General features: G+C 47.9%; 1 protein-coding gene across 1 annotated transcript in view; it reads right to left on the bottom strand.

Annotated features, from left to right (window-relative positions):
- LOC119955794 (coiled-coil domain-containing protein 183-like) overlaps positions 1-24663 on the bottom strand; it is a 112735-nt gene that overhangs the window by 48772 nt on the left and 39300 nt on the right. The window contains exons 4-5 of the mRNA XM_038782373.1: positions 17411-17578; positions 14197-14301 (exon numbers count right to left, since the gene is read on the bottom strand). Coding sequence (XP_038638301.1) covers positions 14197-14301; positions 17411-17578 — 273 coding nt within the window. The remainder of the gene's footprint in view (positions 1-14196; positions 14302-17410; positions 17579-24663) is intronic.

Below are 24663 nucleotides of genomic sequence, written 5' to 3'. Positions count from 1 at the left end.
GCACATCTTTGGACTGTGGGAGGAAACCGGAGGACCCGGAGGAAACCCACGCACACACGGGGAGGACGTGCAGACTCCGCACAGACAGTGACCCAGCCGGGAACCGAACCTGGGACCCTGGAGCTGTGAAGCATTGATGCTAACCACTATGCTACCGTGCTGCCCATGAATGTTACGCCCTTTTTCAAAAAGGTGGTAAATACAGTCCCAGCAATGACAGGCCAGTCAGTTTAACCTCAGTAATTGGAAAACTTCCACCCAAAGAGGATAAACCCCTGATCTGGGCCACGCAGTTTAAAAGATTCTCGGGAAGGGATAACAGAGCAATCGTTACTCGCATTCAGAGAAAGGTGTAGTGCCAGAGCAGCAGCAGATAGCGAATGTAATTCGCCCCTTCACTCCAGGGTTTCCTATATTTAAGCTTTAACAACAGGTCATCTGGACTCGAAACGTTAACTCTTTTCTCTACAGATGTCGCAGACCTGCTGAGGTTTTCCAGCATTTTCTCTTTTGGCTTAAGAAAAGGATGCCCAGTAAATTCCAGGTCCGCCAGCTCAACAACAGTGGCAGGAAAAATAGTAGAATATTTACTCAAGGAGAGAGTAGAAGTTCATTTAGAAATGAGAAATATAATTAACAGTCAGCTTGGACAACAAAACGCAAATTCGGCCTTCATGAGCTTTTTGAGGATGTAACCGAGAGAAAGAGAGAGAGAGAGAGAGAGAGAGAATAGATAATGGTGAAGCAGTAAATGCAATTTATCTGGAATTTCAAAAGGCCAAACAATAAGGCCAGAGATTGACTTGGTCAAGAAAACCTTGGAGATGAAGATCGGGAGGAATCTCAATAGGAAGAGGAACCTGGGCAGCACAATCTCCCTGGACTTGGGAGAAGAAGGCAAACTACTTCTCCCTCGGGTGTTTGAACCTCCATGGGTTCACTCCCCCAATCTGCTCCATAAGGGTGTTTAGCTCACTTGCCACAGCGGACTGTTTCCCTGATTTGGGGCTGGATTTGACTGTCCGAGGGCCTGTACCCAGTTGAAGTCCCCCCCCCCCCCCCCACACACCATGATGAGTCAGTGGGAGTCTATGTCGGGGATTTCTGCCATGGTCTTTTCGATGAAGTCTGTGTCATCCCAGTTAGGGGCGTTGTTATGGGCCAGGATTTAGAGGTTGAATAAACTTGGTTTGTTCTCACTGGAACGAAGAAGGTTGAGGGGCGACCTGATAGAGGTCTACAAAATTATGAGGGGCATAGACAGAGTGGATAGTCAGAGACTTTTTCCCAGGGTAGAGGGGTCAATTAGGTTTAAGGTGCGAGAGGCAAGTATTAGAGGAGATGTGCAAGGTAAGTTTTTTTTTTACACAGAGGGTAGTGGGTGCCTGGAACTCGCTGCCGGAGGAGGTGGTGGAACCAGGGACGATAGTGACGTTTAAGGGGCATCTTGACAAATACATGAATAGGATGGGAATAGAGGGATACGGACCCCGGAAGTGTAGAAGATTTTAGTTTAGACGGGCAGCATGGTTGGCGCAGGCTAGGACGGCCGAAGGGCCTGTTCTTGTGCTGTACTTTTCTATGTTCTTTGTTGTTCAAAGTGTATCATGGAGTTCACCTGACCTACAACTTTGTTCTTCTTCCTCCAACTGAAATATTTCTCGATTGACAGTCTCTTATAACGATTCGTCCATTTCTCTACACCTCGGCATTTCTTTTTAAAGTCAGATACTTTAGTTCAATCTGATCGCAGAGTCCCTTTCAATTCTCCAACACGAGCATTGCTTATCACAGCTTTCAGGCAGTCAAATGCCTGTTGAAAGTCCGCTGTCGTTGACGTTTCTTCAGCAAGTCTATCAGTGGAGCAACCATGCTACAAACATTTTTCACAAATGTTCGATCGAAGCCACTCATGCCAAGAAATTGCATTATTTCCCTTCGTCTTGAGGGTATTGAAAACTCCTCAATAACTGTTGGTTTGACATCCCGTGGGACCATTCGACCCTGTCCGATTGTATAGAACATAGAACATAGAACAGTACAGCACAGAACAGGCCCTTCGGCCCTCAATGTTGTGCCGAGCCATGATCACCCTACTCAAACCCACGTATCCACCCTATACCTGTAACCCAACAACCCCCCCTTAACCTTACTTTTATTAGGACACTACAGGCAATTTAGCATGGCCAATCCACCTAACCCGCACATCTTTGGACTGTGGGAGGAAACCGGAGCACCCGGAGGAAACCCACGCACACAGGGGGAGGACGTGCAGACTCCACACAGACAGTGACCCAGCCGGGAATCGAACCTGGGACCCTGGAGCTGTGAAGCATTTATGCTAACCACCATGCTACCCTGCTACCCTATGGCCAAGGAAATTGACTTGGGCTGTTTCAAATTTATTTTTGGCTAGGTTTATCACCAAACCTGCCTCCTGAAGTCGATCGAATAACTCCATCAGATGTTTTAAATGTTCTTCCCATGTCTGGCTGAAAATTACCAGATCGTCGATGTATACCGCACAATTTGTTCGTTAACCGTTGAAATGTGGCTGGAGCATTTTTCATTTAACTTTGAATGACAATCTGGAGTCACAAAAGCGGAAATCTTCTTCGGCCTTTCGGATAAAGGTATCTGCCAGTAACCATTTGAGTAAATCCAGTTTGGAAATAAAAGCTGATTGTCCCACTTTCTCAATGCAATCCTCCAAAAGTGGAACAGGATAAGAGTCCGTTCTTGTAACTGCATTAACCTTTCTCTCATCCACACACAACCGTTGGGTACCGTCTGGTTTAGGTACCATCACTATTGGTGAGCTCCATTGGCTGCAACCCACTTCAATTATGCCATTTTAAAGCATACTCTCAATCTCTTTGTTAACCTGCACCAATTTTAAAGGGTAAAGTCTATATGGATGTTGTTTGATTGGAACAGCATATCCCACATCTACATCATGTATAGCCATTTTAATACTTCGCAATTTATCTCCACAAACTTGCCCATGTGATATCAATAATTCTTTCAGGTCAGTTTGTTTTCCTTTGGAAGGAAACTCAACAATTTATCCTAATTTTTAAGAACATCCTCATTTTCCAATTTAATTTAAGATATGTCAAATTCCAAGTCAACTGGATTTGCTTCGTCACTTTGAGTTAGAATCATTAAAACCTCCTCCTTTTTCTCTCCTTACCTTTCAAAGTACCTTTTAAGCATATTCACATGACACGCTCGGTGAGTCTTCCTTCTATCCGGTGTTCTTACCATAATTCACCTCATTTAATTTCCTTTCAATCAGATAAGGTCCACAAAACCTTGCTTTTAAAGGTTCACCTACCACTGGTAACAATACTAAAACTTTATCTCCACTGGCAAAACTACGAACTTTGGATTTCTTGTCCGCTACTCGTGTCATCACATTTTGGCTAACTTTTAAATGTTGTCTAGCTAATTCACCTGCTCTATTTAATCGTTGCCTAAAATTTGACATCCAACAATGTAATTTCCGATTTCACACTCACCAATTTTTCCTTAATCAATTTAAGTGGTCCTCTTACCTCATGACCAAAAATTAGTTCAAAAGGACTGAATTTAGTTGACTGATTAGGTGCATCCCTAATTACAAACAGTATGAATGGAATTCCTTTATCCCAATCCTCTGGATAATCGTGACAATAAAGCCCTCAACATTGACTTTAATGTCTGATGCCACCTTTCTAACGCTCCCTGCATTTCTGGATGGTACGCAGTTGATTTAAATTTTTTTTATTCCTAAGCGATCCATGACTTCTTTGAACTTCTTTACTTGAGGTAAAATTTGATCCTTGATCCGATTGTATTTCTATGGGTAGTCCATAGCGAGTAAAGAATTTAAGTAACTCCTCCACAATCTTTTTAGCTGTAATATTACGTATTAGAATGGCCTCTGGAAACCTAGTAGACGCATCCATTATGGTCAAAATATATTGATTCCCACTTTTGGTTTTAGGAAGCGGTCCTACACAATCAATTAGGACCCTTGTGAAAGGTTTCTCAAATGCTGGAATGGGTATTAAGCGCGCTGGTTTTATCACTGCTTGAGGTTTCCCTATCACTTGACATGTGTGACATGATTGACAAAATTTAGCTCCATCTTTATGTAGTCCAGGCCAATAAAAATGTTTCTGGATTTTAGCTTGAGTTTTCCTTACTCCCAAATGATCTCCCACTGGTACCTCATGTGCAACTCACAACACCTCCTTTCTATACCCTACTGGCAATGCTACTTGATGAACTTCTGCCCACTTTTCATCCGCCTGGATATGTAAAGGTCTCCATTTTCTCATCAAGACATTACTTTTACGGTAATAACACTCTGGCATCCACTCAGATTCCTCTTCTGTGTATGCTTTCTGATACATCCGTTTTATTTCTATATATTTTTGTTGTAACTCTGCCAATTTTCCTGAACTAAAAATATCTGCCTCATCCTCCACCTGTTCTTGTTCTTTTTCAACCATCTGATCAAAAATCGTTTCTTATAATTGCACTTCAACTTCATCTTCACTCTTTGATTTCTCCTCTTGTCTTGACCTGTGACTTTACGACCTTGTTACTACACAGTCCAGAAAATTCCCAGGATATTCGTCCTTCAACACTTCAGTTGTCTGATTTTCCACTGGCGTATCAACCACAGTAGGCATCACTCCCACCTGCGATCCAGCTATATCATTACCCAAGATAAACTGTATTCCTGCACAAGATAGTTTCTCTATTACTCCTACTACCACTTCACCACTCTTCACTGGACTTTCCAACCTTACCTTATATAATGGAACACTACTCACCTCACCCTGAATTCCACATATTACCACATTTTCTGGCAACATTCTTCCTAAACTACATAACTCCTCATCTCTTACCATTAAAGATTGACTAGCTCCTGTATCTCTTTAAATTGTGACTTCTGAGGGTGGCAGAGCGGCAACGCTGATTGGCTGTTGCGGTTAGAGATTTGCCTCAGGTGCAGTCACTGCGACGAGAAGGAGTTCTCAGTGAGGATAGATTGTGGGGACACGTTGAAAGCTGCTGTCGGGGAGTGTGAAAATCAGTTAAGCTTTTTTTTCTCTCTCTGTAATTGTCAAGTGGATAAATGGAAGGCATGGCAGAGAAGGCAGTGCAATGTTCCTCATGTAGGATGTTTGAGGTGATGGACACCGTCAGTGGCTCTGCTGGGTTCACCTGCGGGAAGTGCACCCATCTCCAGCTCCTCAAAGACCGTGTTAGGGAACTGGAGCTGGATGAACTGAGGATCATTCGGGAGGCAGACCCGGTTATAGATCGAAGCTCCAGGGATGTAGTTACTCCTAAGAATGAAGGTAGCTGGGTGACGTTTAAAAGGAGGGGGAAGAAGCAGTCAGTGCAGGGATCCCCTGCGGTTGTTCCCCTCAATAGCAGGAATACCGTTTTGGACACTGTTGGGGGGGCGGAGAGGACGGACGACCTACCAGAGGTAAGCCACGGTGACCAGGTCTCTGGCACTGAGTCTGTCCCTGTGGCTCAGAAGGGAAGGGGGGAGAGCAGGAGAGCATTAGTTATTGGAGATTCTATAGTTAGAGGTACAGATAGGCGGTTCTGTGGCAACGATAGAGACTCACGGTTGGTGTGTTGCCTCCCGGGTGCCAAGGTCCATGACGTCTCTGATCGTGTTTTCATGATCCTTAAGGGGGAGGTGGAGCCTCCCACAAGTCGTGGTACGCATCGGGACCAACGACATAGGTAGGAAAAGGGACAGGGATGTAAACCAGGAATTTAGGGAGCTAGGGTGGAAGATGAGAGCCAGGACAGACCGTGTTGTAATCTCTGGTTTGCTGCCAGTGCCACGTGCTAGCGAGGTGAGGAACAGGGAGAGAGTGCAGTTAAACACGTGGCTACAGGGATGGTGTAGGAGGAAGGGTTTCAGTTACTTGGATAATTGGAGTACATTCTGGGGAAGGTGGGACCTGCACAAACAGGATGGGTTACACCTGAACCAGAGGGGCACCAATATCCTGGGAGGGAAATTTGCTACAGCTCTTCGAGGGGGGTTAAACTAATTTGGCTGGGGGATGGGAAACTGATTTGTAGTCCAGGAGATAGCGTTGCTGGCGTTCAGGAAGTTGAGGGTGGTGCAGTACTGAGGAAGGTACCAAGGTCACAAGAGTGGACCTGCTGGCATGAAAGTGGTTTGAAGTGTGTCTACTTCAAAGCGAGGAGCATCAGGAATAAGGTTGGGGAGCTTGAAGCATGGATTGGTACCTGGGACTACGATGTTGTGGCCATTACGGAGAGGGGGATAGAACAGGGACAGGAATGGTTGTTGGAGGTTCCGGGGTTTAGATGTTTCAATAAGATTAGGGAAGGTGGTAAAAGAGGTGGAGGAGTAGCATTGTTAATCGAGGATAATATAATGGCTGCAGAAAGGCAGCTTGAGGAGGATCTGTGCACTGAGGTAGTGTGGGCTGAAGTTAGAAATAGGAAAGGAGCGGTCACTTTGTTAGGAGTTTTCTATAGGCCCCCGAACAGTAACAGAGATGTGGAGGAAAAAATTGCAATGCAGATTTTGGGTAAGTGCGGTAGTCACAGAGTAGTTGTCAATATTTCCAAATATTGATTGGCACCACTATAATTCGAATAGTTTGGATGGGGCTATTTTTATCCAGTGAGGAGGGTGGATACAATGACAAGAGGCGGGGCCACATTGGATTTGGTACTGGGTAATAACCGGGCCAAGTGTTAGATTTAGTTGTGGGAGAGCACTTTGGAGATAGTGACCACAATTCGGTGACTTTCCCTATAGCAATGGAGAGGGATAGGAACATACGGCAGGGCAAGGTTTATAATTGGGGGAAGGGTAATTACGATGCAATTAGGCAAGAATTGGGGAGCATAAGATGGAAACAGGAACTGTCAAGGAAAGGCACAAATGAGATGTGGAGCTTGTTCAAGGAGCAAATATTGCGTGTTCTTGATATGAATGTCCCTGTCAGGCAGGGAGGAAATGGTCGAGTGAGGGAACCACAAAAGAGGTTGAATGTCTTGTCAAGAGGAAGAAGGGGGCTTATGTAAGGATGAGAAAACAAGGTTCAGTTGGGTCGCTTGAGGGTTACAAGGTAGCTAGGAAGGAGCTCAAGAAAGGGCTTAGGAGAGCTAGGAGGGGGCATGAGAAGTCCTTGGCGGGTAGGATCAAGGAAAACCCCAAGGCTTTTTTACACTTATGTGAGGAATAAAAGAATGACCAAGGTGAAGTTAGGGCCGGTCAAGGACAGTAGTGGGAACGTTTGCATGGAGTCTGAAGATATAGGAGAGGCCCTAAATGAATACTTTTCTTCAGTGTTCACAAAGGAGAGGGGCCATGTTGTTGAGGATAGTGAGATACAGGCTGGTAGGCTGGAGGAGGTAGATATTCAGAAGGAAGATGTGTTCGAAAGTTTGAGAAGCCTGAGGATAGATAAGCCCCCTGGGCCTGATGGGATATATCCTAGGATCCTAGGATTCTTTGGGAGGCGAGGGATGTGATTGCTGAGCCTTGGCTTTGATCTTTATGTCCTCATTGTTGACAGGAATAGTGGCAGAAGACTGGAGAGAGGAGAATGTTGTCTCCTTGTTCAAGAAAGGGAATAGGTATAACCCTGGGAACTATAGGCCGTTTAGTCTCACTTCGGTCATAGGTAAATTGGAAAGGGTCCTGAGGGATAGGATTATGATCATTTGGAAAGATACAGCTTAGTCCAGGATAGTCAGCACGGATTTGAGTGGGGTAAGTTTTGCCTCACATGTTTGATTGTATTCTTTGAGGAAGTAACTAAGTACATAGATGAAGGTAGAGCAGTTGATGTCGTATACATGGATTTTAGTAAGGCGTTTGATAAGGTGCCCCATGGTCGGCTCATACAGAAAGTAAGGAGGCATGGCATAGAGGGAAATTTTTCCGATTGGATCAGTAACTGGCTATCACAGAAGACAGGGTGGTGGTAGATGGTAAATTTTCATCCTGGAGCCCAGTCACCAGCGGTGTACCACAGGGATCAGTGCTGGGTCCTCTGCTATTTGTGATTTTTATCAATGACTTGGCTGATGCAGTTGAAGGTTGAGTTAGTGACTTTGCTGATGACACCAAGATTGGTGGAGAAGTGGATAATGTGGAGAGCTGTTGTTGGCTGCAAAGATACATTGACAGGATGCAGAGCTGGGCTGAAAAGTGGCAGATGGAGTTTAACCCTGATAAATGTGAGGCGATTCATTTTTGTAGGACTAATTTGAATGCGGATTACATGTTTAACGGCAGGGTTCTGAAGAATGTGGAGGAGCAGAGAGATCTCGGAGTTCATGTCCATAGATCTCTGAAATTGCCACCCAAGTGGATAGAGCCGTGAAGAAAGCCTATAGTGTGTTAGCATTTATTAACGGGGGATTGAGTTTAAGAGCCGTGAGGTTTTGCTGCAACTGTACAGGACCTTGGTTAGACCACATTTGGAGTATTGTGTGCAGTTCTGGTCACCACGTTATCAGAAGGATGTGGAAGCATTGGAAAGGGTGCAAAGGAGATTCACCAGGATGCTGCCTGGATTGGTGGGTGGGTCTTATGAGGAAAGTTTGAGGGAGCTAGGGCTTTTCTAATTGGAGCGAAGGAGGACGAGAGGTGACTTAATTGAGGTGTATAAGATGATGAGAGGGATAGATAGAGTGGACGTTCAGCGACTTTTTCCTCGGGTGGATTTAGCTGTTACAAGGGGCATAACTATAAGGTTCATGGTGGAAGATATAGGAGGGATGTCAGAGGTAGGTTCTTTACTCAGAGAGTGGTTGGGGCATGGAACGCACTCCCAGCTATGGTAGTGGAGTCGGACACTTTAGGAACTTTCAAGTGGTTACTGGATAGGCATATGGAGTACACTAGAATGATTGGGAGTAGGTTGATTTGATATTAGTTTCAGACTAGTTTGGCACAACATTGTGGGCTGAAGGGCCTGTACTGTGCTGTACAATTCTATGTTCTATTTCACCTGCTCCTCCTGATACACGAGTAAACTTTACCCACACAAGTAAATTCTTTAAAGAGATCTGCCACCTTCTTATCAATCACCTCTTGATCAGGCTGTACAATCTTTTGTACCTCCTTCGCTTCACTTGGGCTTTCCTTTACCACTCTAACAAATCCCACTGTCTTATCCTGTTTTACCACATCAGCCTTCCCAGTGCTTTTCTTCAACCACCAACACTGTGACTTTACATGGCCTAGTTTATTACAGTCAAAACATTTGAAACTTTTCATTTCTTCTCCACCCGCCTGGATTTCTTTTTTAATCTGAGGTACACTCTCATAGATTATCATAGAATTTACAGTGCAGAAGGAGGCCATTCGGCCCATCGAGTCTGCACCGGCTCTTGGAAAGAGCACCCTATCCCCATAACCCCACCCAACACTAGGCAATTTTGGACACTAAGGGCAATTTATCATGGCCATTCCGCCTAACCTGCACATCTTTGGACTGTGGGAGGAAACCGGAGCACCCGGAGGAAACCCGTGCACAGACGGGGAGGATGTGCAGACTCCGCACAGACAGACTCCGCACGATTCCAAGCCGGAATCGAACCTGGGACCCTGGAGCTGTGAAGCAATTGTGCTGTCCACAATGCTACTATGCTGCCATTATCTCCCATCAGATCATCTTTATCTTTACCACTTGAGTATTTCTCATGTCCCCAGTTTCTATCCCTCACCGGCTGAAACTGATGTCGGAAACCAAGCTTTGATTTAGAACATAGAACAGTACAGCACAGAACAGGCCCTTCGGCCCTCGATGTTGTGCCGAGCCATGATCACCCTACTCAAACCCACGTATCCACCCTATACCCCCAACAACCCCCCCCCTTAACCTTACTTTTTAGGACACTACGGGCAATTTAGCATAGCCAATCCACCTAACCCGCACATCTTTGGACTGTGGGAGGAAACCGGAGCACCCGGAGGAAACCCACGCACACACGGGGAGGACATGCAGACTCCGCACAGACAGTGACCCAGCCGGGAATCGAACCCGGGACCCTGGAGCTGTGAAGCATTTATGCTAACCACCATGCTACCGTGAACTGATTTATGAACTAATTCATAATCATCGGCCATTTCTGCTGCTAATCTCGTAGTTTTAACCCTCTGCTCTTCCACATGAGTTCTCACCACATCAGGAATTGAATTTTTAAACTCCTCCAAATGTATAATTTATCTGAGAGCTTCATACGTTTGGTCTATTTTCAAAGCCCTTATCCACCTATCAAAATTACTCTGTTTGATCCTTTCAAACTCCATGTATGTTTGACCAAATTCTTTCCTTAAATTTCTAAACCTTTGTCTGTAAGCTTCAGGCACTAGTTCATATACACCTAAGATGGATTTTTTCACCCCCTCATACACCCAGATACCTCCTCCAGCAGTGATGCAAACACTTCACTAGCCCTACCTACCAGCTTTGTTTGAATCAGTAATACCCACATGTCCTGTGGCCATTTCATTTGTTTAGCTACCTTCTCAAATGAAATAAAAAAGGCTTCCACTTCCTTCTCATCAAACCTTGGCAATGCTTGGACATATTTAAATAGATTCCCACCAAGCCTTCGACTTTGACGCTCTTCCTCATTATCCTCATCACTATCATCCAACTGTACGTTTCCCTTAACGTCTGACAATTTTTAAAAAAATAAATGTTTTTATTCTCCATTTTCACATTTTCCTTCAAAATTTACACCCCACCCACAGACAGTAAATGGTAACAAATACAAAATCAATCCCCTTAACAACAACAACAATCCCATCCTCCCACCACCCCAAACAACGGCCCACCTGTCAATATATGCATCCAATAAAACAAACCCTGCCACGGTGGAAACAAAAAACAAAGGAGAAAAAGAAAAAAAGGAGTCCGGGACCGCCCATGGTCACTATAGAGTCTACTCTCCCCTCTCCCCCCCCCCCCCCCCCCACCCCACACTCAACACCGTCCAACCTCTGAAAGAGTGCCGTACATGATACCCAAGAGTTGTAAACCCCTCCCCACCCCCCTTTCAACTGCTCCCGTCCACTGCCTCTTGTGAAACCTCCCCCCAACCTCGGTTCCTTCCACACAACTTTCCACCCCAGCTAGACCACTCGGACCCTGTTCTGCCAGGCTCCGATGGCCGCAGCCCCTCCCCCCACCTCACCCCCGTTCACTGGCCGGCTTAAACCGGCCCGCATGGAGGCCCCCGCCCGGGTCCCTTTCCCCCTTGCCCGGCCCTAGGAAAGCCCAGAAATCCCCTTTTAGCACACAAACCCCGCATATCCACCTACATCCCAAAGAGCCCTCGCCTTCTGCATCCCCATCGAGGTAAGTTGATCACCGTGCTGCAATAATGTCTCTTCCTCCACTTCCTTCAGCGCCTCCCCTTGCTTCCGTACCAACGCCACTGTGCTCGCCACCGCTGTCGTCATCGTGGGAAAATCGCCTCCTCCACCTGCACACTCAAAACCTCCCTGAGCTTCTTCCTCATTGTCTCCATGTATTTTGTAAACTGCCTTTCGAATTCCGCAGCCATCACCGTAGTTATTTCTTCAGCCGTAAGCAATGCGGCCTCCCCTGGTGCTCCAGCCTCCATTTTCTTTACAGACCCCGCGGTGACCTTTTTACTCCCCGACAGACTTTCAGCTGTTTTCACGGCCGTTTTTTTTACTGGATCCTCGACATATCCCTTCCCTGTGCTTTCTCCTGACCTTTACCACCTTCGCTGCCCCTAGGATCGGGCGTCAATCCCTGACAACGTCTGACAATTTTAACTGACTATTATATTTCAGAGCAATTTTCTGAAGCTCAACCTCTCTCTCTTTATCTTTTTCCCTGATCTGTAGCTCCCTTTCTCTTTCTTTTTATTCTGCTAGGACTATTCTTTCTTTTCTCCTTTCGTCTCTCTCCTTTACTTTTTCCTCTCTCTCTCTTTCATTTTCCTCTCTATTTCTTTCTCTTCCTTTTTTTCCCCGCTCTCGGTCTTACTTTTTCCTCTCTTTTGTATTCAAGCTGCTTTAATTCTTTCTCATGTTCCATTTGTTTAATTTGTAACTGAATTTTTGCAATTTCTAATGAGTCAAACTATATCTTAGGCAACTTTAAATGCTTCACCACCACCATAATTACCTTGTCTTTTCGCATTTTGTCAGGTCATGTTAATTGCAATGTTTTTGCCAAATCTAACAGCCTGCTTTTAATCTCTGTCCGTAAGGTACTGCGTGTGACTGTCTCCACCCCCAAAAACTTCAGAGCCTCTGAAAGAGCCACTGTCCACAACACACTCCCCACTTAAACTAGAATACCGCACCTGAAAAGCAACCACAATATGTTCACCCCTCACCGTCTTTTAGTTCACTACACCAATCCAATAGATAGACTTTTATCCCCCCTCAAGCCCCCAATTTGTTATGGGCCAGGGTTTAGAGAACCTCAAAGTGTATCATGTAGTTCGCCTGACCCACAACTTTTAATATATTGTGGTATGGGGAGCACACGGCCCACTTTACATGTGTTGTAGAGCAGAAATGGAAAAGTATTTTTTAAAGCAAAACAATGTTTATTCTATGAACTGAATTTAACCTTTTCAAAACATACAGTGAACATCTTAGCAGCCATCAATTCAAATACAACCCCCAAAGAATACAACACTAAGTAATCCTTAATAACTTCCCAAACAACATCCAGAAGACTTAAGAAACACCTTTTAACAGAAGCACATTAGGTTTACATTCACTACTGAGAACATTTGTAATTCTGAATTCACCAAATGATCAAGAGATAGTATTTTCATGGCAGAGAGATCAACAGTACACCTGCTCTGTCTGGCTTCAGCTCCAACACCGAAAACGAAGCTAAAACACACCCTGCAGCAAACAGCCTAAAATGAAAGTAAAAAGCTGACAGACAGCCCAGCTCCACCCACTCTCTGACATCGCTGCAGTGGTAAACACCCATTTCTTAAAGGTACTCTCACTACAGATATTTATATACACACCCATTGATAAACACCCATTTCTTAAAGGTACTCTCACATGACAGCGTATATATTCACAAACACCACCTGTGCCCCTTCCAGGACACTGCTGATCATTACATACCATCCCCCGGGTCCATCACATCTTTGTTGTAAAGGTCATCCTCTTACTGAACAGTATAGCCACCCCCTTCAACCTCATCCCTAGTATTCATCAAAGATCTGTGCTATCCAGCTCTTCCCCTCAGTCGGTCCTTCTCTCTCTGGTGTGTCTCTTGGAGGGAGACTATGTCGGCCCTCAGGCTTTTCAAATGGGAAAAGACTCTGGATTTTTCCCCCCGGCCATTGAATCCCCTGATGTTCCAGGTGACTATTCTGATGGGGGGGGTTCTCCCCCTCCCCCCGATGGGTCAGCAATACTTACCATGTGGACCATGCCCATGCACCCCGAGATTTGGGATTTCCCTTTGTTTGGGGGCCATCCAAGGTGGCCACCGTTTCCTTCTTCGTTCCAGCCGTCCCCATGTGCCACTTGTTGTAACCAGCATTCTACCCTCCCATCTTCCCCCGGGCCCCTCTGCCCTTACCGACTCCCTATCCCGCCCTTTGCCTCCCCCTCCTTGCCCTTCTCCCCCACTACCATCCGACCTGTTTTTATCCCCCCTCTTCTGTCAGACGCTCCCTCCCTTTCGAGAGTTACGCCGCACTCCCTTCACTTATTTCCATGTACTAGCATGCTTGCCAGTGTGGTGGCATCTCCCCTCTATCCTCTGCCCGTTTTGTTCCCCCTCCCCACCCCACCCACCTCCCTTCACATCCTGGTGTGCCCTTGCCTTCTTTCTCCTCCCCCACCTCAGGACATGCAGGTATTCAGATCAGAGAATGAAGGAACATTGTGTCCATTATTGCAGTCTCCCCAGCCCACTTTTCCAGATGAAGTCATTTGCATCTCACGTTGTTTTAAAATAATGTTCCTTATTGACCGAATGTCACCCAGAGTCTTGCTGGGTAGAGCATTCCAAACCACTCCTTGTTTGTGAATAAAGTGGCCTTGGCCCCATTGAACTCCACTGTTTGCGTCTCGCCCATTCTTGCGGCGGGCGGGGTGGACGAATCCGGCCCATTGGGAATGTGTGAGAATCCCAATCCTCACTGTGATTTACTCACTCTCTGCAGACACTCCAGGATGTTCTGATACATCTGATAAATCTGTTTCGCAACATTGATTTTCGTATCCATCTTCTCTATTTTATTCTCAATCTGACGGATTACCTATGAATTAACAAACAAATTTTTAATGCTTATTTGCAGTGTGCATGTGAGAACAAGGAGCAAATATCAGCTGGGAGATGGAATACCTTGGAGAGGTTATGCTATTGGTCATTCCTGCAATCAATATTCGGAATAAATCTTGTTCAGCAAACAGTTTGAAGGACTAGACAAACCCAGATTGGAAGACGGGGTTAAGACAGAAATAGGCCATCATCTCTAAACAGCAAAACAGGTACATAGGGCGGGCAGGTGGGGTGGGAGGGGGGCACACAGACTGAGTGAGGGTCAGTCACAAGGGACACAGACTGAGTGAGGGTCAGTCACAAGGGACACGGACTGAGTGAGGGTCAGTCACAAGGGACGCAGACTGAGTGAGGGTCAGTCACAAGGGACACAGACTGAGTGAGGGTCAGTCACAAGGGACACGGACTGAGTGAGGGTCAGTCACAAGGGACACGGACTGAGTGAGGGTCAGTCACAAGGAACACAGACATAGGCTCAGTAACATACTGCAGGATGGGCAGCAGAGGCCTTGTGTCAGAGATTGATGGGGACAATTACATCTCTTGGATGGGAAATGGCTGAGTATTTAAAATGAAGAAATTCAAACGGTGTGAGGAAAGGGTAGAGAATGTGAGAGGAGCAGACCGGCTCTCATTGAAGAAACTGCAGTTACATGGCTGAGAATGGTCAGCCTCCTTACTGTGCTGTAACATCAACAATTATTCAGTTTAGTAACTTGAGGAAGCCAGCGGTAGTGGTATGAAGTATAACAATAAACAATATTCTGCCTGTGGCAGTAACTCTCTCCCAGTCCAGTCCTTGCTGGGAGATCTCAACTCACCAGGCCCAGCCTGGGCCGCCTTTTATGTACAGTCAATTAGGAGCCCCAGCAGGGTAGCCTCCGCCCCTATCTGGGAGACTCGTATTCCAAGGGTCCCAGATAGGGGCTAACAATGGTTTCCCCGTGGTCCTCCAGGGGGCTATAACATTTAGTTTGTAAAATAAAATATACCAAGCAGTTGTACATGCATTTTCCCATTTCAGTAGGCACACTAGTTTTCAATCGCAGTGACTACTTTACATCCTCTCCAACTACCGCCTCAACTCTTTCCCCAGAGTCTTAGCGCCTCCTACCCTTCCCAGTAATCCCCGTTTGAAACATTGCAACCAGGTTTCTGTCCCAGTATCCACACTTGGGGATCTGCACTGATTAAAGTCACAAAATGGTCTTCCAGCTGACTGTGGCTCACTGCCCCCCTTTCACTCTCTTCAGCATCTTCTCCACAGTTCACCTCTGTGATACCGCAGTCCCACGGTCCGATGCGAATCATCACTGCCAACGTCATGTGACCTCCACTGTACCGCAAGGTTCCAGTCTTGATCACTCCCCTCGAGCTCTTACATGCTTGGCCTGGGAGATAGCATCTAAAAGCTTGAGGTTAAGTCTCTGGTGAACCTCAGATCAATTCCATCTCCTCCGTTAACCCCACTGCGTTTTGAAAGGCATTCTCTCAAACTGCCTCTCTAACATTAATTACCTGGATTGTTTCAGTGTCGGCAAGACCAAAACCATTCACTTCTTGCAGATCCCTGTGGACCTCTGGCCTCCCTCTATCTCCACCCCAGCTACCACCTCTCCTTCAGGCCAGGAGTCACCAAGGCTGCTTCCTTTTACCTCTAAAACATTGAGCACCTACATTCCCAGACCGCTCCTGCTCTCCCACCAATATCCTAAATAATGTGTTTAATAACTCACAGCTGGAATTCCGCAATGCCCTCTTGACTAGCCTCTCTAATTTGATTTCCTGTAAACTGGATGTGCCCTCACACACAATCAGGTTCACAATGGATGTGCCCCCACGCACAATCAGGTCCACAATGGATGTGCCCTCACGCACAATCAGGTCCACAATGGATGTGCCCTCACGCACAATCAGGTTCACAATGGATGTGCCCTCACACACAATCAGGTCCACAATGGATGTGCCCTCACACACAATCAGGTCCACAATGGATGTGCCCTCATGCACAATCAGGTTCACAATGGATGTGCCCTCACGCACAATCAGGTTCACAATGGATGTGCCCTCACGCACAATCAGGTCCACAATGGATGTGCCCTCACGCACAATCAGGTCCACAATGGATGTGCCCTCACGCACAATCAGGTCCACAATGGATGTGCCCTCACGCACAATCAGTTTCACAATGGATGTGCCCTCATGCACAATCAGGTTCACAATGGATGTGCCCTCACGCACAATCAGGTCCACAATGGATGTGCCCTCACACACAATCAGGTCCACAATGGATGTGCCCTCACGCACAATCAGGTCCACAATGGATGTGCCCTCACGCACAATCAGGTCCATAATGCTGTCAGGGTCAAGCTCCAGTCACATCCTGGTTTCCGGATCACTGGCTTTCAGCTTCTTATTCTCACTTCAGAACCCTCAGTGGTCGTTCCCTGAACTAATCCTATGTCCTTGCACCTTCCCTCAGTTTCTCCAGCCCCACATATTCTCAGCCCTTCTTGCCACAATGGAAATTGTTCTCTCAGTTATTAACTACACCCCTTGTCCTCTGTAACTCCCTCAGCTTTAGCGACACTCTCCCTGCCGACATATACCTCCTGCTACTCTGTCTCTAGTTTCCGCTTTTCTCCCCCTTTCTGTTCACTCACCATCCTGTAAAGCACTGACTTGTGAACTCTACTTGGCGATATTCATCACATCATTCCGAGCTCCAGCTGAGCTCGCCGCCCTGTTCAACATCCTGTTCACCCTCACAGTTCACCAAACTCTTGCCCCAATTTGAAAGTGAACGAGCTCTGCTTTGCACAATTATTATTAATATCTGATATTTTTATATCAGAGTATTTGGAAACAATTGCTTTGATGCTTTTTGATTACAGTAAGCATTGTGGAGATTAATGTCCAGTTCCTGGGCAATCCTCGAGTGTTGGTAGCTGGCTGAAACATCCATCTCTCTGAACCTAACCTGCAATATTATCCGTGAAAGTCGATTTGCAAGTTTTGGTATAGTGTTACAGACAGATTGATTAAAAAAAGGTGAATGGAGTGAGCAAGTTTAAAAGGAAGCATACCTGTAGATCATTGTGCTCCCCTGCACCAAACTGTGTCTCCTTTTTAACAGACCTCAGAGTTTGCATAAGCTCCATCAAAATCTTCTGTCGTTTCTTAACCTCATAGCAGTTCAGATTATAATGGTTTACTGTGTTGTACAAGTGTTTATTCAGCAACTCTTTGGAACCCTATAAGATCAAAAACGCAGCAGTGAGACAGAGTGGCAGAAAATGAGAAATATGGAGTCAGTTTTAAGACAGTCATAGGTTAAAGCAGCCTCATTACTTCTTCCCCTGCCCCATCCCTGCCACTTATTCACCCATTAGGGCCACGTGGTCCTTTCATTCAATAACTGTGTTCAGCACTCAAAGTACTCTGTAGATCAACACACATGTGGCGGCACGGTGGCATAGTGGTTAGCACTGCAGCCTCCCCACGTCAGGGACCAGGGTTCAATTCCTGCCTCGAGTGACTGTCTGTGTGGAACATAGAACATAGAACAGTACAGCACAGAACAGGCCCTTCGGCTCTCGATGTTGTGCCGAGCCATGATCACCCTACTCAAACCCACGTATCCACCCTATACCCGTAACCCAACAACCCCCCCCCCCCCCCCCCCCCCCCCAACCTTACTTTCTAGGACACTACGGGCAATTTAGCATGGCCAATCAACCTAACCCGCACATCTTTGGACTGTGGGAGGAAACCGGAGCACCCGGAGGAAACCCACGCACACACGGGGAGGACGTGCAGACTCCGCCCCTGGAGTTTGCACTTTCTCCCCGTGTCTGCGTGGGTTTTTCCTGGGTCCTCTGGTTTCCTCCCACAGTTCAAAGATGTTCGGATTAGGTGGATTAGCCATGCTAAATGGTGCCTTAGAATCAAAGAATTTACAGTGCAGGAGGCCATTCGGCCCATCGAGTCTGCACCGGACCTTACAAAGAGCACCCTACTGAAGCCCACATATCTACCCTATCGCCGTAACCCAGTAACCGCACTTAACGTTATTTGGACACTAAGGGCAATTTAGCATGGCCAATCCACCTAACACAGTCTTTGGACTGTGGGAGGAAACCGGAGCACCCGGAGGAAACCCACACAGACACGGGGAGAACGTGCAGACTCCACACAGACAGTGACCCAGCCGGGAATCGAACCTGGGACCCTGGAGCCGTGAAGCAACCGTTCTAACCACTATGTTACCGAGCTGCACTTGAATTCAAATTTCACCATCTGCTCCGGTGGGATTCGAATTCTTGTCCCCAGACCATCACCCTGCGTCTCTAGATTATTAGTCCAGTGACAATACCACTACGCCACTGCCTCCCCCTTAGTGTCCAAAGATGTTTGGGTTAGGTGAATGAGCCATAGTAGGGAGTGTCTCAAAATGGAGAAGGGTGACTAGTCGTGTTCCACAGGGATCCGTGCTCGGACCACTTCTGTTTGTGATCTACATAAATGATCTGGAGGAAGGTATAGGTGGTCTGGTTAGCAAGTTTGCAGATGATACTAAGATTGGTGGAGTTGCAGATAGCGAGGAGGACTGTCAGAGAATACAACAAAATATAGATAGATTGGAGAGTTGGGCAGAGAAATGGCAGATGGAGTTCAATCCAGGCAAATGTGAGGTGATGCATTTTGGAAGATCCAATTCAAGAGCGGACTATCTGGTCAATGGAAGAGTCCTGGGGAAAATTGATGTACAGAGCGATCTGGGAGTTCAGGTCCATTGTACCCTGAAGGTGGCAACGCAGGTTGATAGAGTGGTCAATAAGGCATACAGCATGCTTGCCTTCATCGGACGGGGTATTGAGTACAAGAGTTGGCAGGTCATGTTAGTTGTATAGGACTTTGGTTAGGCCACATTTGGAATACTGCGTGCAGTTCTGGTCGCCATATTACCAGAAGGATGTGGATGCTTTAGCAGAGGAGGTTCACCAGGATGTTGGCTGGTATGGAGGGTGCTAGCTATGAAGAAAGGTTGAGTAGATTAGGATTGTTTTCGTTGGAAAGACGGAGGTTGAGGGGGGACCTGATTGAGGTCTACAAAATTATGAGAGGTATGGACAGGGTGGATAGCAACAAGCTTTTTCCAAGAGTGGGGGTGTCAATTACAAGGGGTCACGATTTCAAGGTGAGAGGGGGAAAGTTTAAGGGAGATATGCGTGGAAAGTCTTTTACGCAGAGGGTGGTGGGTGCCTGGAACACTTTGCCAGCGGAGGAGGTACAGGCGGGCATGATAGCATCATTTAAGATGCATCTGGACAGATATATGAACGGGCGGGGAAGAGAGGGAAGTAGATCCTTGGAAAATAGGAGACAGGTTTATATAAAGGATATGGATCGGTGCAGGCTGGGAGGGCCGAAGGGCCTGTTCCTGTGCTGTAATTTTCTTTGTTCTTTGTAAATGGCGCCTTCGTGCCCAAAGGTGTGCGGGTTAGGCGGAGTTATGGGGATAGGACAGGGGAGTGGGCCTAGGTAGGGTGCCCGTTCAGAGGTTCGATGCAGACTCGAAAGGCCGAATGGCCTCCTTCGTAACTGTAGGGATTCTCTGATATGATCACTGGAACCCTGAGTAAGTAAATACCATATTTCATATTGTTGTAATGTTCAAACATCAAGATCGACTCCTGGAATTCCCTCGGGAATTCGGTGGGGGTGGTGTATGATTGGGTGGATTCAAGGCTACTGGAACTGGCTGGGTGCATTCTTGAAATTTCATCACATGACCTACCACCTCAAACTGCCTGAACCCCCACCCGGGCTGGTTTAGCACACTGGGCTATATAGCTGGCTTTTAAAGCAGGCCAGCAGCACGGTTCGATTCCCGTAGCAGCCTCCCCGAACAGGTGCCGGAATGTGGCGACTAGGGGCTTTTCACAGTAACTTCATTGAAGCCTACTTGTGACAATAATCGATTTTCATTTAATTGGCCTATTCTCTGGGTGTACTGCCTTCCCACAGCCAATGGAAATAGAGACCAATACTATATTATCCATTTTATTTGATGGTTAGTCAAACAGCGTTGTTTTTAAAAACATTAAATTGTTCACAGTCTGAGGATATGGGGTAGACCAATTAGGACTGAGATGAGGAGAAATTCCTTCATTCAGAGGGTGGTTGGCCCGTGGAATTTGTGACCACAGGAAGTAGTTGAGTCCAAAACATTGTGTGTGCGATTCACCGGAATAATTTTGGTGTTGGGTGTGGTTGGCTGGGTGTTTTGAGATTGCTGCAAAGGAAAAATTTGCCGTTTGCATATAAAATTTGCAACCAGATTCATACAAAATACAAACATATCCCTCATCACCCAACCCCTCCCAACACGTTGTTTTAAAAAAAAATATTTTGTTAACAATTTTTGAAAATAACGGAATGGATTCTCCGATCCCCGATGCCGAAATCACGTTCGGCGACGGGGCGGAGAATCCCCGATGACGATAGAATCGGGGGCGGTGCCACTTTCGCGATGCTCCGCCCCTGAAATGCAGCGTACTCAGCACGCTGTTTCCACGACCTCAGGCCATTGCCTGAGGCTCGCCCTGCGATGCTCCGTCCCCGACTGACCGAGTTCCCGACAGCGTGGGAGACGTGTGATCTCATCCGTCGGGAACTCAGCATGGTGGCTGCAGACTCAGTCCAACGCCGCCATAGTCGGGGGTAGGCAGATCCACGGGCAGGGGGGGGGACATTATCTGGGGCTGGGGGCACTGTGGGGGGAGGGAGAGGGATCCGGGGCTCGCAAGCCGGCCAAAGGGGGGTGATGTGTTATCTGAGTTGGTCTAACATCGACTGCAACTGGATGCAGTGAGACTCGAATCCGGCTTCCGACACAGGAGATGGTCCAACCCTGTTTTATTGGAATTGCTTGTTGCTGTACATAATCTGCTGTGGGTTGACACTATTAATCTAAACTGATAACCTCAGACTGGCTTGACCAGACTAGCTCTCTGTCACATGGAGAAGGTGCTCATGGCCTTGTGCACTCTTAACTATCTCTGTATCTGTATCCAGTGAGAAGGGGCAGAGTCTTAATGCCTCGTGTGTTTTATTGTGGTAGTGTCCTGCCTGGTGATTGATTGTTCTGTGTCGTGTGTGTTCATTGGTTATCCTGTGTGTCAATCACTGCCTGTCTGCATCTCATTATATCCATGAGTGGATATTATGACGGGGGGACTACTTTTGCAGGCTGTGTCCACCATGAAGCACGGCGCGGACGGGCCGGATCGGCAGCTAGAGCTCCACGCTGCCTGGCTGCTATCTGCCGCCTCCCCCCCCCCCCCCCCCCCCCCCACCCCCACGCCCCCCCCCCCTCCCCACGCCCCCCCCACACCCCCCCCCCCCACCCCCCCCCCCCCCCCCCCCCCCCCCACGCCCCCCCCCCCCCCCTCCCCCGGAGCTGGGAATCAGCCGTTTTGTGCTAGTTTTCCTAGCGTAAAACACCACCGTTTTCACACCGACGTGGGACTTGTCTCCCAAATGGAGAATCCAGCCCAGCATCTTTACAACCATATGTATACAACAATTAACAGTATTTCAACCCTTTCATTCAACTCCCCCCCCCCCCCCCCGCCCCCACACAAACCCCCAAAAACAACTAATCCCCAAAAACAACTAATCCCCAATGCCCTTTGCAATAACCTGGAGTTAAGCAGGTCACGGGAATGAGACTGGGGGATTGATATTCACAAAGGACTAGAGGTGATATGGACTCCTTCACTAAGGGGCGGGCGCACTCCCTTCTATATCCTGTATAAAACCGGAGGGCCCTGCCTCGCCCCCCCTAGCATCTGATGGTGACCAACTCTCTGAAAAAAGAATTAAATGGCTGCCACCTCAGGTAGAACCCCCCCCCCCCCCCCCCCCACCCCCCCTCCCCCCACAGCCGGCTCTCACTAGATACCCGGGCCGGGATACTCCCTTCTGGGGACTAAGTCCCCACACCGGCGGGAGAACCAGCGCCAACTACTCCGGCATCAACAGCCCCTGAAAGTGAGGAATTCTCCGGACGCCGGAGGGGTTGGCGCCGCTCCAGCCGGCGCTGAAGGGATGGCGCGAGTTTGTGCATGCGCCAAAGGGTCAGCGTATTTTGGCGCATGCGCGGGAGTTCTTTTCTCCACGCCAGCCATGGCGGAGCCCTACAGGGGCCCGGCGTGGGGGAAAGAAGGCCCCCAGGTACCAGGCCCGCCCGCAGTCCGGTGGGTCCCGGTCGCGGGTCAGGCCACCGTGGGCCCCCCCCCGGGGTTGAATCACCCCGCGCCCCCCCCCCCCCCCCCCCACGCCCCCCCACCCCGAGTACTGCCCCCGGAGATATACCTGCCAGGTCCCGGCGGTGTCAGAGGTGAGTGATCCCACCAGCGGGACTGGTCAAAACAGACAGCTGCTCGGCCCATCGGGGCCCGGAGAATTGCCGGAGTGGCTGCTGCCAACGGCCCCCAACTGGCGTGGCGTGAATCTCACCCCCGCCCGAGAAATGGCACCGGAGAATACGGCAGCTGGCGGCAGGGCCAGATTCGTGCCATCTTAATTTTAGTTTTTTTGTACATCATTTTACATTGATTTCTTTGTACTTGGGCTCCTGGTTTTTTTCTAAGTACACAAATTCCATCAGGTGACTGAGCCAAGTCACTGCACTGGACGGGGTTGAGGACCTCCAGCTAAACAAGACTCGCCTATGGGCTAACAGGGAAGCAAAGGCAAGAGACTCCACCCTCGCCCCTGTCTGTAACTCTGGCAAGTTTGAGATCCCATAAATAGCTACCAAAGGGCCTGGTTCCAAGTCAACCCCAAGAATTTCTTTCTTTTTTTAAAAATATTTTTATTGGCTTTTCTCATGTTTGTAAACAGTTGTTGCTTATATAATTTACATTTTTCTTGCCTGTGCTAAGTTGCTTTATTTTATAGAGAGGTTTATTTTGTCCTTCAGTTGACTAACTGTACTTACATTTTGCTACCCTCCGGGTCGGTCTATGATATCCCCCCTTCCTCCTCCTTCCTCTTCTCGTGTGGTTTCCCCATTCCCCCCCCCCCCCCCCCCCAATCTGTGTCGGGTTCTTGTACCCATCCCCTCATTTTTATCTGCCGTTGCTGCCCAGTGGTAGTATTGTAGGTTCGGTAGAGCCAGGCCCCGTCTGACTTTCCCTCTTTGCAGTGTCAGTTTGGGAATTCTCGGATTCTTACCCCCCTCCCCCACACAAACACCATGATTAAACTGTCTACGTTTTGAAAAAAGGCCTTGGGGATGAAGATCGGGATGGATCTAAACAGGAAGAGAAATCTTGGCGGTACGTTCATCTTGATCGTCTGCACTTTTCCCGCCAGGGAGAGTGGGAGTGAGCCCCACCATTGAAGGTCTTTTCTTATTTCCTCCACCAGGCTGGTCAGGTTCCACTTGTGGATCTGTGTCCAGTCTCTGGCTGTCTGGATCCCCAGGTAACGGAATCTGTTCTGGGCCGTTTTGAACGGGAGCCCCTTCAGCTCTGTCCCTCCCCCTTTTGGGTTCACTGGGAATGTCTCGCTTTTGCCCAGGTTAAGTTTGTAGCCTGAAAAGGTTCTAAACTCTTTCAGTATTTGCAGTATTGCCTTCAGTCTCTCCTGTGGCTTTGAGACATAGAGGAGCAGGTCATCTGCATAGAGTGAGACTCTGTGCTCTCTGTCTCCTCTCCGGATTGCCTTCCAGCTTTTCGCGTCCTGCAGGGCTATCGCCAGGGGTTCGATCGCTAGCGCGAACAAGAGTGGGGACAGGAGACAGCCTTGTCTTGTTCCTCTCTGTAGCTGGAAGTATTCAGAGCTGGTTGGTGTTAGTTCGGACGCTCGCTTTGTGAGCGTTGTACAGGAGCCTAACCCAGGCGGTGAACCCCGCTCCTAGCCCAAACCATTCCAGTATCTCGAGGAGGTATTTCCATTTGACTCTGTCAAAGGCCTTTTCTACGTCCAGGGAGACGATCACCTCTGTGTTCTTTACCGGCAGGGAGGGGGGGGGGGGGGGGGGCATTATCACATTCAGCAGCCGCCTCATGTTCGCTGTGAGCTCTCTACCATTGACAAAGCCCGTTTGGTCCTACGCAGCCTTTTGGCCAGGACCTTTGCGAGTATTTCGCATCCACGTTCAGTTGTGAAATGGGTCTGTATGATCCGCATTCCATCAGGTCTTTATCGTTTTTGGGTATCAGTGAGATTGTGGCCTGTGCTAGCGTGGGGGGCAGGGTGCCCCCCTGCCAGTGAGTCCGCGAACATGTCCCATAGGTGTGGAGCCAGGACTGGTGCAAAGTTT

Source organism: Scyliorhinus canicula, chromosome 21 (assembly GCF_902713615.1).
Source record: "Scyliorhinus canicula chromosome 21, sScyCan1.1, whole genome shotgun sequence".
Classification (NCBI taxonomy): Eukaryota; Metazoa; Chordata; class Chondrichthyes; order Carcharhiniformes; family Scyliorhinidae; genus Scyliorhinus; species Scyliorhinus canicula.
Note: the sequence above shows the minus strand (reverse complement) of the source record. Positions and strands in the feature narration are given on the sequence as shown.